We start from the raw sequence: 13,050 nt of genomic DNA, 5'->3' as shown, positions 1-13,050 counted from the left end.
ATGAATCTCATTCGAGCGTCAGTCAATAGGAGTTACCTTTCGTGAGCTTTCTGGCTAGGGAGGACGCTATACACCTGGGCATTCGACACAAATATGCTGTGGCATGTCTACCTACCATGGAAAACCGCCCAGTACTTAGCCGAACAATTTGCTTGCTTCGCTGACAGGTCGGGGAGGACGCTGTGACTGGCCTCGATTTCTATGATGAATCTTATACACATCACGAGTGACGGTCGACACGGTGTCCAGTAGGCACTTTTTTCAATCATTGATTGTAGATTCTATCACTAGGGAGTCCTCTGGCCTGCAACTCTTAGATTTCTCTGCCGTCTCCTCCCATACTAGGACCCCGACCATGGCCCCTCCCTTGCCCCTGATGCTGATCCAACAATAATGTCGGCTTGATGACATTCTCATCCAGCTGCTCAAACCAACGGGCGTCTCCATGAGCTGCATTGCGCAACAGGTCGCGAGCTCCAGCAGCGATGTGCCGGACCGTACCGCCTAGCCCGGCGCTGGCGTGGCTGGTGGTACCCATGTCGCCGTCGTGGTGTGAATCGTCGTTGTCCATGGTGAACGAGTTGGGATCAGGCGTCGGGTGGAGCGCAGACGCAGCGGATCTACTTCGATCCGCGCTAGGAGGCAGAGGGCTTGCGTGTCGTCGAGGTGCCTCCGGGGGCAGATCGAGGTCCAACGCCTCCTCATCGTCAGAGCTCAGCAGGTCAGACGTCGAGGCGCTGCCGCCGTTGAGCAGACTGCCTCGTTGACCCTCCTCTTCCCTTTGCCGCTGTGTGATACTTGTGCCTCCTTTTGAGTTCTTCCGCTGGCTGGCACCGGATGAATTCGAGCCTGGACGGATGGGCGGACTGTGCCTGTTGCTGGAGCTGTATCCGCGAGGCGCACTCTTGCTACCAAGTCGGCCGGGCCGACCAGCCTTAGCTGAGCCATTCGCGCCTCCACCATCATGCTCAACGTAGTCTAACGCGACCGCTCCCGAAGGATTGCGCGGCGTATGGCCGAATCCGATTCCTCCAGAGCGTTTGTAATATGTGCCGCCGCTAGCGGTCTCGATGTCGAACTCATCATCTGACTCAATCTCTTCGACCACACCAGTCCGGATCCCGAGCACTTCGAGCATGTGGCCGGTAGTGCCGCCGAAGATGATAACTGTCAGCACGACCACGACCAATACTGTAGCACGCAGGGCAGGCCCATTCGCTCCTTGAAGGCCAGCGGCAAGAGCGACGCCAACCGCACCTCGAAGGCCGGCCCAGTACAGCATTGCTTGATAGTTATAGGGAAGTTCGTCGGCCACTTCTGTCTGGCCACGTCGTTTGGCACGCAAACGAATGACTCCATTGATGGCTCGGCTGAGCGGGAATACCGCTAGCCAGCGCGCGGCGCAGATGCCCAGAGTTGTTACGATGATGAAGAGAGGTTTGAATTCGAGGTCAGTTTCGGTGAAGAGGGTTAGGCCGAGGTAGATGAAGATGAAATTTTCGGAGAGTTGAGCGGTGATCTGAAAGATGAATTTTGTGGTGAGTTGGGTGCGGCGGGACATGTTGTAATATGCGTAGTGTTTGAGCGTGACGCCGCAGAAAAGCAGACTCACGATACCTGAAGGCAATGTTAGCGGAAGTCGAAGGAAGAATGGTAAAAGGCGAATACATACCACTCATGTGCACACCGTTGGAGAAGAAGTAGCTCGCATAGGCGATAAGGACGACCAGGCAGCTCTCGATCTTAGGAAACCGTCTCACAAGGGTGTACTTGAGCGCCAGGGCTGTCCCAATGCCGACCAGCACGCCAATGACCAAGCTGCCAAAGAAGACAGACAAAAAGATACCAATAGCCTCGAACATACTCCAGAGCGTCAGATTGCCCTTGGGACCGCCAGCAACTTTGTATCGCTGAGCGGTCTCGAACAAGACAATGGCAATAGCATCGTTCAAGATCGACTCGCCGAAGATGATGGTATATAATTTGGGTTCGACTTTGTGAGCATTGAAGATGCTCAGGATGGTGACGGGATCAGTAGCGGAGAGAGTGGCGCCGACAGAAATGGCTTCGACGAAAGTGAGGCCCAGTCCATCGAGGGGAATGCGTGTCCAGATCCAGAGGATGAGGCCAAGAGATATGGCAGATATGAAGGTGCCAGCAAAAGCGAAGGTAAGAATGGAACCGATGTTGCGGAAGAAGTTGGCCTGGAGGAGGCAGATCAGTACATGGCTAGTTCTCTGCGGGTAGCTGCGGCTGTGGAAGCGTACCTGGTGCAATTCATATCCGCTTGAGAGGATGATGGGCGGCAAGAGTAGATTGAAGAAGAATTGATAGTCGAAGCTGACGCTGTCCTGGATAGCGGTACCCGGGGTCACTCGTATTATCAAACCCACGATCATGCCTGCATACGTTGTCAGTCTCTTGGGCACTGGATCTCTCATGCCGTGTGTACCAACCAGCGAATATGGCAATAACCGTCTCGTGCACCACTTGGATTTTTTTCTGTTGCAACATATAACTCGTGAAGAGGGCCGCGATCAGCAGCATGATGAGGATGAAGAGGCCCATGATGAAAAGATCTCTTTCTCGCCTGCTTCTGCTGGTTCTGTGCGAGCAAGGTCAGTATAACACCGAGAGCGAGGTCCCTGAGGAGAGGAAGTAGAGACGTACCATCGGGGTCTATGGCTTCATCGGCCGCTCGCCCTGTTCAAATTTAGCAAATGGTCGGCTGTCGTAAACTCGATATGCATACGTATCAACGAAGCGGCGGTGTCGAGAAGATCGAACGCCATCAAGGCGCTTGTAGGTTGAGTCGTCGCAATGCGCGGATTATGAGTCGCGGCACGGCCGTGGAATCATTGCTGGTCCTCGCATTCGGTCTCGTGCAAATCGAGTATTCAGTGCTGCGAAGTGTTGATGATGAGGCGGACTCTGGCTCGCTCAGTTGAATAAATCGTCGAGGGAGCGAAAGGCGATTGTGTGGGCAAGCGCATAAGATGGACGTGAAGTTGATGGGGACGTGGCCTTCGAGTCGCGCAGGCTGCGGCTGAACTTGAACGCCCCGACTCGTTCTCCGCATTGCTGCGAACCCACGCCGGACTTCTCTTCCGATCACGAAATGCAAGAGCAGAGATCACAGCCAGTTCGACCAAGGAGGCAGTCTGTGACAAAAGCTACTGGGCGTTTTTCCTACAGTGTCCTCCCTGACCAGAAAGTCCACAGGGTTTCATTCTTTCGCACAAAAGCTCGAGTGAGGCTCATTCAAAGCCCGCGGAGTCGATGCGCGCAACAGTGCAAAGGGCCTCAGCGCCCTCCTCGGCCGAGGAATCATGATGAGCAGCATTTGTGGCTTGAGAATGAGAGGTCGTAGTTGGGAGAGAACGCCCAGTACTTAACGTCACAGCTCGGTAGGCCTGGTCTCCTCGAATAGATGTCTTTGATGACAACAGCGAAGATGGTCAGGAAGTTCTGGAGGGCTTCCCATCACAGAATCGCAAAACCCAGCATACTCTCAAGTGTCTGCCCGGAAACTTCTTGATTTCATTTGAAGAGTTTATAAAAGACTTGCTGCCCGCCCAATGCATTGCGCCAACGTCGCTGGAGCGCGAAAGTAGTATGACATATCCATCAAAGCCTGGTCCAGGAGGACTCTGGACGGTAGTTTTCGGATGACCCCAATCTGTTAGTTCGCGCTGCTGTCACCACTAGCACCGCCGCCGTTGATTGCGCCACCTCCGCCCATGGTCAATCTCAACTTGGTGCCACCCGCCGGTGCGACGCTCGCACGAGGCGTGCCGTTCGCTGAACCGGCTGCCGTTGATTGCCCGTCTTCCAGCGCAGCAAGGCCTGGGTGAGCGGCGATCTGCTTCGCAATAAGGTCATTGCATGTTTTCTGAAAGGGAGTCAGTCAGCTTGCAGATCAGTGATGGACGGGAAGGTACAAACCTCAATAGTATTAGCATCTTCGAACAACAAGCTTCCGTCCTCATTGTACGTCCGCGCGTTCCTCGCCATAAGTCCAATGTCATCCTGCATGGCCCTCAAACTGGAGTACCGATTTTGATCGATCTTCTTCTCAATTACGTCCATTGCGATTGGCTCCGGGATCACCAGATAGTAATCTGCGAAGGCTTTCTTAGGCGGCAGCTCCATAAAAGGACCGATCACTAGCCTGGTCGCTGGCCCATCGTCACTTTCATCGTCCGATTGGGGTTCAGGGTCGCTATCTGGCACTTCGAGAGCTTGCAGAGCGTCATACACTGACTTGAGCGCCTTCTGAAGCATAGCTCGATCGCCCGAGCTGAGATTGTCGATCACTTTCGGCTGACGACCGCGCTTCTTCTTCGTGGGTGGTGTTTCTTCCGGAATGTCGTCTTCAGCTTTGCGCTTATTGCCAGTCGGTTTACGACCACGCTTCTTCGGCTGTGGTTCAGGTTCTGGCTCCGGCTCATCCTCGCTCTCCGGATCAGGCTCTGAATCGGACATGATGCCAGCAGCTCGTCGTTCTCGCTTCTCCTTGTTCGTCCGACGCTTGTGGATGCGAGCTTGCTTTCGAGCTGCCGCTTCACCAATGGAATCGTCTGAGTCGTCAACCGCAGCGAGCCACTGCTCTTCGGTGAGCCCATCGTCGTACCGCACTTGCGTCTTGACTCGAGCACCGCGACCAGCATATTCCTCCTCCGTGACCTCTGGCTGGGGATTCTCCTCGGCCATGTAGATCTCTGGCAACTCGTCCTCGCCCATCAAGCGGGGCAGAGGCTTATCGGGGCCGTAGCGATCCTTAGCGTTGCGCTCCTTGTCCATTTCCTGGAACAGCGCAAGTTCTTCATCCGAGCGAGCCATTATCATATTCAGATCATCGTCTTCCATCTCCTCTTGCTCGCCAAGATGTTCGGCTGCTTCGGCTGCTTCCAGGAGCGTCTTCAAGAAGGCGTCTCGCTCTTCCGCGGTAGATTTGTTGTCGAACTTACCGGCCTGAATGACCTTGCCGTCCATGTCGAGCTTGAACTGTGCACGCTCCAGAATCTTCTCCTCGACCGAGTTGGAACTAATGAGTCTCAGGATGCGCACCTCGTTCTTTTGACCAATGCGATGAGCTCTGTCTTGTGCTTGAAGATCCTGGTGAGGATTCCAATCCGAATCGTAGATGATGACAGTGTCAGCAGTCTGGAGATTGAGACCGAGACCACCTGCTCGAGTCGACAAGAGGAAGATCTGATACTTCGATCCTGGTTCGTTGAAGAGTCTCAAGAGCTCGCTCCGGTCTTCGGCCTTGGTGCCACCATCCAGTCGTAGGTAATGAGTGCCGCGCAAGCGCAGGAAGTCTTCCATGATATTCATGATCTGCGTCATCTGAAAGAACATAAGGACACGATGCCCGGTGGCTTCGAACTTGGGCAGCACTCGATCAAGCAACTCGAACTTTCCAGCTGTGCGCCATATCGAGTCGTTTGTGGCCTTTGTCGGATTCATCTGGTCCTCAACGGGCTCGAAGACGTATGGGTGATTGCAGACCTTGCGCAGCTGCATAAGCATATTGCTCAGTCCGCGCATGCTCGTCTTGCCGCCCTTACCGTCGGCAACAGCAAGCTTGTTGTGTGTCATCAGCTGGTAGGTGAGTTTCGTCTGCAGGGCAGAGAATCGACATTTCACAACCCGCTCTTGCTTGTCGGGCAAGTCTTTCTCGACGTCTTTCTTTAGACGACGCAGCAGGAAGGGTCGCAACACCTTGTGGAGACGTCGGATAACAAGCAGTGACTCTTCTTCGGTCAATTCCATCTTGTCCTGGCCACCCGTGTTGGCAAAAGGCGTGTTGAACCACTCATCGAAGGATTTGACCGACTTGAAGATCGTAGGTAGAACGAAGTGAGAAGAGCCCACAGCTCAGGTAGATTGTTTTGCAATGGCGTACCCGTCAAGATCAATCGATACTTGGTGGTGTAGTACGATGTCAGCGTGCTGCTCAGCTTCGACGATGCGTTCTTCATACGATGACCTTCGTCAACGATCATGTGAACCCAGCGAATCTTGCTGAGAATGGTCGATCTTTGATGATATACTCGTATGTGGTCAGCAGCACCTGAAAGCCACCTTGACGAATCCGATTCTGGTGCATCTTCCGACTTGCCGGCGGGCCTTTGTAGACAATCTTGTTAACCGAGGGCGCCCACTTCTCGAATTCCAGAGTCCAGTTAGTGAGCGTACTGAGTGGAACGATGACAAGGAATGGACCAGCACTGCCCTTCTTCTCGATGAGGTACGTGATGAGCGATATTGTTTGAATGGTCTTGCCGAGTCCCATCTCGTCTGCCAAGATGCCGTTGAGGTTGTTGTTGAAAAGCGAGATCATCCATTGCAGACCCTTGAGTTGGTACTCTTTCAATGTGCCACCCACGAGGATTGATGGTTGTATGTTCACTTCCTCCTTTATTCGGTGGGCAACAGCATAGTAGTCAACCTTCGGTCCGTCTTCGGCATCGGACTCCTCATCAACTTCGTCCTCGGAAACATCCTGGTCGTCGCCCCAGCGTTCCGCAGTCTTGCGCTGCTGTTGGCGGACCGAGGCAGCGAGTTGTTTTAAGAAACCGTCTGTCTGCTTGAGAAGATGGCTGATGCGAGAATCCTTGGCCTGGCCGAGAAGCTTGAGATACGTCTCTTCGTCGTTGGCTTTGAGAGCTTGCAATCGCTGCTTGGCCGTACGCTCGATCCGTTTCTGCTCTTCCTTCTCCATGAATTGATGCTGATTGATCATGAGCTTGCCCAGTTTCTGGGACCGGCTTCGTTGCTGCATGGCACTGTTCCGGAGATCTGCACCATGGTCGAGGATGGCTTTGAGATGGTTCGACTGTCGTGTCTTCTCCTTGTTCTCCCGGGCATCTCGCTGCTGCTTCTCAAGCTTCTCGGTGATCTTAGCTTCCCGTAGTGACTGCTTCTTCATTCTGCGATGCATTGCTCTATTGGCAGTCATAGCTAGATTGTCGTAGGAGAAGAGCTCCTGCTGAAGTTCTCGTCGAAGCTCTCGTTGCCTCTGCAGAAGGGACAATTTCTTGTACTCGATGAGAGCCTTTAGCTTGAGCACATCGCTATCTGCCGCCGCACTCGATGACCGGGTGTCCCAGGAGGCGATATTAACAGGAAGTGCAGACAGCTCGGCCTGCCTTGCACGCACGCGGTTGTAGATGGCACGTTCTTGCTCTTCTCGAACCTGCTCTGGGTCGATGCCAAGTGGCAGTAGGCTCGGAATGCGCTGGCGTTTGGCTCTGGCGGAATGATCTGCATAAGAGATGCATTTGCTCATTAACTCGTAAGGCGACTTGGCGGAATCGAAATGTGATTTGCTCAGCACGATCTCGGTCTCGGTAGTGTCTGTGGCATCAGCGCCGTCCTTCGAGGACACGGCACCTGCAGAAGTCGCATCTGCAGGAGGCTCTGCCGCGGGTTTCTGTGACGGGAACAGCTGTGACTGAACCTTCGCTGGCAGCGCCAGACCTTTGGACAGCATCTTAAACGCATAGATCTGGCTTCGGAGCAGGTTCAGCTGGTCTGGAGAGAAGCTTCCATTGTTCTGAGCCACAGCTCGCTGAACGGGACCGCCACCCTGAGCGGCCGTGCCTGCAGCAGAAGGCGCTGCCGCGGGACTGGCGGCATTCGCTGTGGTGTTTCCGTCGGTTTGCGGTGCCGAAACACCATTCTTAGTCACGCCGTTCGATGTGCCATTGGTTTGCGGAGCAGACTGAGGCTGCTGTGGCGGAGCTTGGACAGGTTGTTGCCCGTGCTGCTGTTGTTGTTGGGCCTGCTGTTGCATGGCCATCTTCTGCGCATTCATCGCCTGCTGGTATTTCTGACGCTGTTGGATGGCGGCAAGGAAGTTGCGAGCCTTGAGGAACTCGGGGTCGGTCTCGGATACATTTTGTGCCTTCATACGTTGGAATTTCTGGATAGTTGTTAGCTGTCTTGGTTCAAAAGCGATGGTGTTGGGCGCGATGAGCACGATCTCGTCGCGCAGGTAGTGGACTTACTTGGTACACTTCTTGTATTTGTGCATTGGTGATATTCGGGGGCAATGGCGGAAGTCCGGCCTGCATCGCAGGCGCAGACTGTACCGAAGCCATGATGGGAGAAGGGAAGGGGGGGAAAGGGATCTGGGCTATCGAGACACAGGTGGCATATGGGCAGTCGCCTTCCTTATGCCAATCGCTAGATGGGTACTCGTAACGATGAGTTCCAGATGGGTGCAACCTGCGTTGCGCGTTGTTAGCCTCGATGCGATACAAAAGTGACTTGGCGCAGTGAACGCGGCAGGAGCTGAGATGGACGTAAGGTGGCTGAACATACAGTAATGACCGAAGGAAGTGTCGGGTGCACTGAGGCGCACGACTGCGCTTGCCAACCCCTCAGTAGAGGTTGTCGGCGATGGAAAAAGGCGAATGCGACGCGTTGACGACAGGTTCTTGATGTCGGGACCCCTCGTCTCGCAGGAACACGCTCCGGACACTCAGCAAACGAGTTGACCACGCTGCCTAAAGAAATGGTTGGAGCTAGTCTGCTTCGGGACTAGGTCTCAAGTCAACCTCAATGACCAACAAGATCTCCCTCACCGCCGTCCTCTTGTTCCTTTCACATTTCTTTCCTCATTTCTGCTGTTCCGCAACTCCCTGAAGATGACTTTCGATCACATCGCCAGAAGTGGACGTCTTTCGCATTTTCAACCCTGACCCAATTCTGGTCTTGGCATTTTGCCAAATACAATGCTCGGGATTTATGCTAGCAGCATGTCACGTAAGCCAACCAGTTCATGGGGATTGCGTGCTTCTAGGTCAGAGCTACGACCTGTTCATTTCAAAGAATGCTATTCGGAGGGCTTTCCTCACTCCAGGGAGGCCTTCGTGATTGCGTCTCCCTGCATGTGTCACAGCTATGGACCATTTGCACCAAACTCCCGCTAATTTACTTTTCCCAATGGTGCCTTTCCCAGCACTCAACCTGATTCCAACCGCAAGGCCTGCTTTTCCCAATACCGGCCTCCCAGCCTAGTTCTGCTTCCGCTTCCATCATGTGTAGATCACACTCGCCCTCTTCTGCGGCACAGGCGGAGGTGGCTTTTTCGATCGACTGGGTGGTGGCGGTGGAGGCGCACGCCTGCCGGAGCTGCTTGCATTCGATGAGATCGGACTAGCCGCACGATCGCCATCAGGAGAAGAATCATCGGCGAAAACGTCGCCGTCGTGCTGTGTCCGTAGGTTCATCCGGGCAGTCTTGACCATGAGCGAGTCGCTCGGGATGCGTGCAAGCTGGACGGGATAGGCAGGCGACAGATCTCTTCGAGCGGACGGTGCGTTGTCGTATGTGATTGCTCTATTGATTGCTGGTCGCGGTGAATTGTTCTGGGAGATCTGCCGGCTGGTGTTCGAGCGGATCGTTGGTCGAACTTCTGGTATTGGCTCCGGCTCTGGTTCTGGCTGGGTATAGGATCTCATTGTGCTTGATCGAGACCGTGGGTTGGGCCGAGATCTGGGTGCTTGTGTACTGTTCCTGTCAGCTTGCTGTGTCACGTCAAACAAAGTCGTTCACTTACGAGGCAGGCCACTCGCTCTGAAGCTGGAGCAAGGCCGCACGACACTTTTCGTGGTACTCGAGTTGTGCCTCCAGAAACAAGCCGAGATCTGCCACGCTCTGCGGATCGTTGTCGCGGATGTCCTGCATGCGCCTTTGTACGTCGTCCTCGGAGTCCTCATACTTGGCCTTCTGTGACCGAAGCTCTTCCTCGAACCTAAAATCCTCCTTCTTTGCCTTCTGCATCTTGGCTAGAGACGTGTCGTAGGCCAGTCGCCTTGTTTCAAGCTTCTTGCGAGCGGCCTGGTATTCCTTCATCTGCACCAAAGATCGTTCGAGGGATTCGAGCCATGTGGATGAGGCACTTTCGATGTACGACTCCTGAGATCGGGCCAAACGCTCCTGTGTTCTACCGAGGACTGGTTCTGTTAGCACATGGTGGTTTGTTGGTAATGCCTGAGACTTACGGTTGAGACACTGCCCGAACTCGGAGTCTGGGTCGAAGTCTTCGCCGTGTGTGATCATGCTCCCGCCCAAGCTCGCAATCGGAAGCACCTTCTCCTTCGGATCGATCTCGGAGCGCTTCGAGATCGTCTTGACGTATGCGTTCATAGACTTCTGCATTTTATCGAGACCTAGGCATATAAGTATGACTCGTGGGGAATGGTAGGGCGTACATACCTTGCTGCCGCAGGTCCATCTCCATCTCCAGCGCCTTGAAGTCGTCCGAGACATTGGTCTTGACCTCTTGACCCATGCGCTCGTTGGTCCATTGCTTGAGGCGATCGAACTTCTTGTTCATATTCATCTTGTCTATATTCTAGTGTCGCGGTCTGGGTATCCTGAAATAATGTTGAGTAGTTGTGTGGGCGAAGTGCTGGCGCACTGATCTATGTTGACGATGATGTGTAGTGATTCTGAACGAGAGGATGAAGGTATTGGAGCGAATGCAAACACCCGCGAACCGTTGACAAAGGGCGATTGTGGTGTAATCACACGGCTTTCAAGGGATGTGATCGTCGCACTGTAGAGATAGCGAACAACAATGACTTTATCGCGATACGGTACAGAATTTGTTGAGCAAGCAGAGTCCGCCCGGGAAATGCTAGCAGGTCAAAAGAGCGACAAGAGACGTGCAAGCAGCCGACACCTGGTTTATGAGGAACAGCACGAGTGCGCTGACGTGGTATGTTTCAAAGAAGTCGAAGAGATGGGATGCGAGGCAGGCATGGAGGGGTGGCCGTAGATAAAATGGGCCCTCGATAGCCATTCAACTCAACTTTGCCCTCACAACCCCTGACGGCGCCACTAAATTGAAAAGAAGCGCTACCTTCCCCAGTCTCGAGCCACGTTCCGCTCCTGTTCAGAGTTCTAGACATGCTTGGGTTACTTCTAGGGGTACGCCATGCCCGGTCTCAGATATTGCATTTCGCGTTACGTGTTCAGCAAGGTCTATACTGGCAGCAACCTGATGGTTCATCTTCCCTGGCGTGGTGCGCGATCAGTTTATCACACCTGCTGGATACAGATAAGATCTCCAGAGATGATGCCACTGGGCCACGTTCGTCTCGGTAGCAGTCATCCCACAGCAGCTTGCGGCTCAGCCGGAGAGCGAGAGGGTTCAAGTTTTGCCGCCCAGCATGTTCGTTTCCGGCATGCCACAGCCCGTCAGATCTACAGACTACAGTGGGTCGATACAACACTGTCCAGGTGGAATTCCAGAAGGCCTTGTTCGGATATGGAGGCAGAAAAGCATTTTTGAAAATCTCATCTTGATTTGGCTTCGTAGTCTTGACAACGATCAAGCCACATCGCTGGCCATCTCGACCCGTCTGGGAGAACACTGCTGGAATCTGCTTCCGTCCATGTCAAATGTCTGGGGAGGACGCTGTTGGTACTCTCCTTCCGACTTGGAAGTTCAGAACAGCCCGTGCACATCGCTGCATTGACGACCTCAGAGCACTCCCTGCCAATAGAATAACACCACCATTTCCGTGCCATCTCTAGTCCTTCGTCTTCTGGGTACCGCGGAGCAGACCAGTGCGGCGAGCAGCGATGAGACCAGCTTTCTGACCTTGTGCAGCGTATCTTGAAATCGTCGAGGCTTTACCAATATGCTGATGGTTACCACCACCGTGAGGATGGTCGACGGGATTCATAGCAACACCACGAGTCTTGGGCCAGGAGTTGCGCTTGACGGCGAACTTGTGCTTCGCTCTCGATGCCTCTGTAGTATATCGTCAGTATCATTCAAGAGTGCTCTTCATGCCACTTACTCAACATCGGCTTGTCTGTACGGCCACCACCTGCAACGATACCAATCATGCCACGAGCAGAGCTGAGAATGACCTTCTTCGCGCCGGAGGGAAGCTTGACTCGGGTCTTGCCCTCGTCGGGGTTGTGACCGATGACCGTAACGTAGTTGCCAGAGGTTCTGCCCAATGCACCCCGATCGCCAGTCTTCTCTTCGACGTTGGTGATGACGGTACCTTCGGGAACAGCACCAACAGGAAGGACGTTGCCAACAGTCAAGTTCGCATTCTTGCCGGCGTAGATGAATTGACCAGTGTACATGCCCTCGTTGGCGATGAACGTCTCTGTCCTATCCTTGAACTTGTATGGGTTTCGGAAGACGACCTTTGCGAGAGGAGCGCCACGGCCGGGATCGTGGATGATCTCTTTGACTACACCTCGAACGTAGCCATGTCGCTCGGAGAAGTCGAGTTGTCTGAATTTGCTGTGGAAGGTATTAGACGTATCTTGAATCGGATCTCAAATCGGTTCTTACGCAGGAGCCTTGTTCAGGCGGGTGTTGGCGGTGAAGATCGAGCCACGACCTTTACGCTGGTTCCTGTTGTGAGCACCGTGGTCAGTCTCGTGTTATGTGATATCATGAATCGAAATCGTCGTGGAGGCTCGAGGGTCGGCTTGCGCTTTCCGTGGTCGATCTCATGCCTGCGTGCAGGCTGCCGTGGAAATGACAATGCAGGCTCGGTAGGGCAACTCACCTAATGACACGACCCATGTTGGCGACGTGTGGTTTCGGAACGATGAGAGGGATGCGATGTACCGAAGTTCGAAGTGCGCAGTCTTCAATCGTAGTCCGAAAATCTGGGCAAGCGGTTCTGAGTGCGGGCTTGGCGCCAAGCGAAAGACTTCACGCTAATGAAACCTCTCCTTCTCCTCATCAACCTTCGATCTGCTCTTCTCCTAAGAGTGTACCTTCCAATCGTCGCTGCAAAGCACTGTACTGAGCGTTAACATTCATGAAGTCGTCAGAACCAGCATCACTCAAAATTTCGAGTTTCTCAAGTATCTTGCAGGACGATGTGATGCTGATGAGAAGGATCTCGCTTCCCACGAGGGATCGTACATCACAGAGATGGTCCAAAATGTAAGTCATACGAGCCACGGAGAGACCCAACACCAGAATTCCTGGGAGACCCTGCGTCGATCGAGACCACAACGGCAATCTTGAAGTCGGGACAATGTTGAACA

At 53.8% G+C, this 13,050-nt stretch overlaps 5 protein-coding genes across 5 annotated transcripts; all 5 read right to left on the bottom strand.

Annotated features, from left to right (window-relative positions):
* Window positions 1–313: 313 nt before the first annotated feature.
* On the bottom strand, window positions 314–2,568 carry AB675_6092 (Endosomal/prevacuolar sodium/hydrogen exchanger; the record flags this gene model as incomplete). Its single annotated transcript, XM_018146356.1, has 4 exons — window positions 314–1,617; window positions 1,673–2,204; window positions 2,268–2,401; window positions 2,457–2,568. The coding sequence occupies 4 exons, from the start codon at window positions 2,566–2,568 to the stop codon at window positions 314–316; spliced, it is 2,082 nt and encodes a 693-aa protein (XP_017996905.1).
* A 1,114-nt stretch (window positions 2,569–3,682) lies between these two features.
* Window positions 3,683–5,778, bottom strand: AB675_6091 (Chromatin structure-remodeling complex subunit snf21; the record flags this gene model as incomplete). The annotated part of the gene is made up of 2 exons (XM_018146355.1): window positions 3,683–3,892; window positions 3,946–5,778. 2 exons carry the CDS (start codon window positions 5,776–5,778, stop codon window positions 3,683–3,685), a joined length of 2,043 nt encoding a protein of 680 aa, XP_017996891.1.
* A 229-nt stretch (window positions 5,779–6,007) lies between these two features.
* AB675_6090 (Chromatin structure-remodeling complex subunit snf21) lies at window positions 6,008–8,111 on the bottom strand (the record flags this gene model as incomplete). Its single annotated transcript, XM_018146354.1, has 2 exons — window positions 6,008–7,933; window positions 8,019–8,111. 2 exons carry the CDS (start codon window positions 8,109–8,111, stop codon window positions 6,008–6,010), a joined length of 2,019 nt encoding a protein of 672 aa, XP_017996874.1.
* Window positions 8,112–9,050: 939 nt separating this feature from the next.
* AB675_6089 (uncharacterized protein) lies at window positions 9,051–10,360 on the bottom strand (the record flags this gene model as incomplete). The annotated part of the gene is made up of 4 exons (XM_018146352.1): window positions 9,051–9,525; window positions 9,575–9,971; window positions 10,020–10,187; window positions 10,234–10,360. 4 exons carry the CDS (start codon window positions 10,358–10,360, stop codon window positions 9,051–9,053), a joined length of 1,167 nt encoding a protein of 388 aa, XP_017996898.1.
* Window positions 10,361–11,555: 1,195 nt separating this feature from the next.
* Window positions 11,556–12,577, bottom strand: AB675_6088 (60S ribosomal protein L2; the record flags this gene model as incomplete). Its single annotated transcript, XM_018146351.1, has 4 exons — window positions 11,556–11,779; window positions 11,829–12,289; window positions 12,341–12,403; window positions 12,561–12,577. 4 exons carry the CDS (start codon window positions 12,575–12,577, stop codon window positions 11,556–11,558), a joined length of 765 nt encoding a protein of 254 aa, XP_017996920.1.
* Between the last annotated feature and the right edge of the window lie 473 nt (window positions 12,578–13,050).

The sequence above is a fragment of the Cyphellophora attinorum genome, assembly GCF_001299255.1.
Source record: "Cyphellophora attinorum strain CBS 131958 chromosome Unknown Contig27, whole genome shotgun sequence".
NCBI classification, from domain to species: domain Eukaryota; kingdom Fungi; phylum Ascomycota; class Eurotiomycetes; order Chaetothyriales; family Cyphellophoraceae; genus Cyphellophora; species Cyphellophora attinorum.
This window is presented reverse-complemented; position numbering and strand designations above follow the sequence as displayed.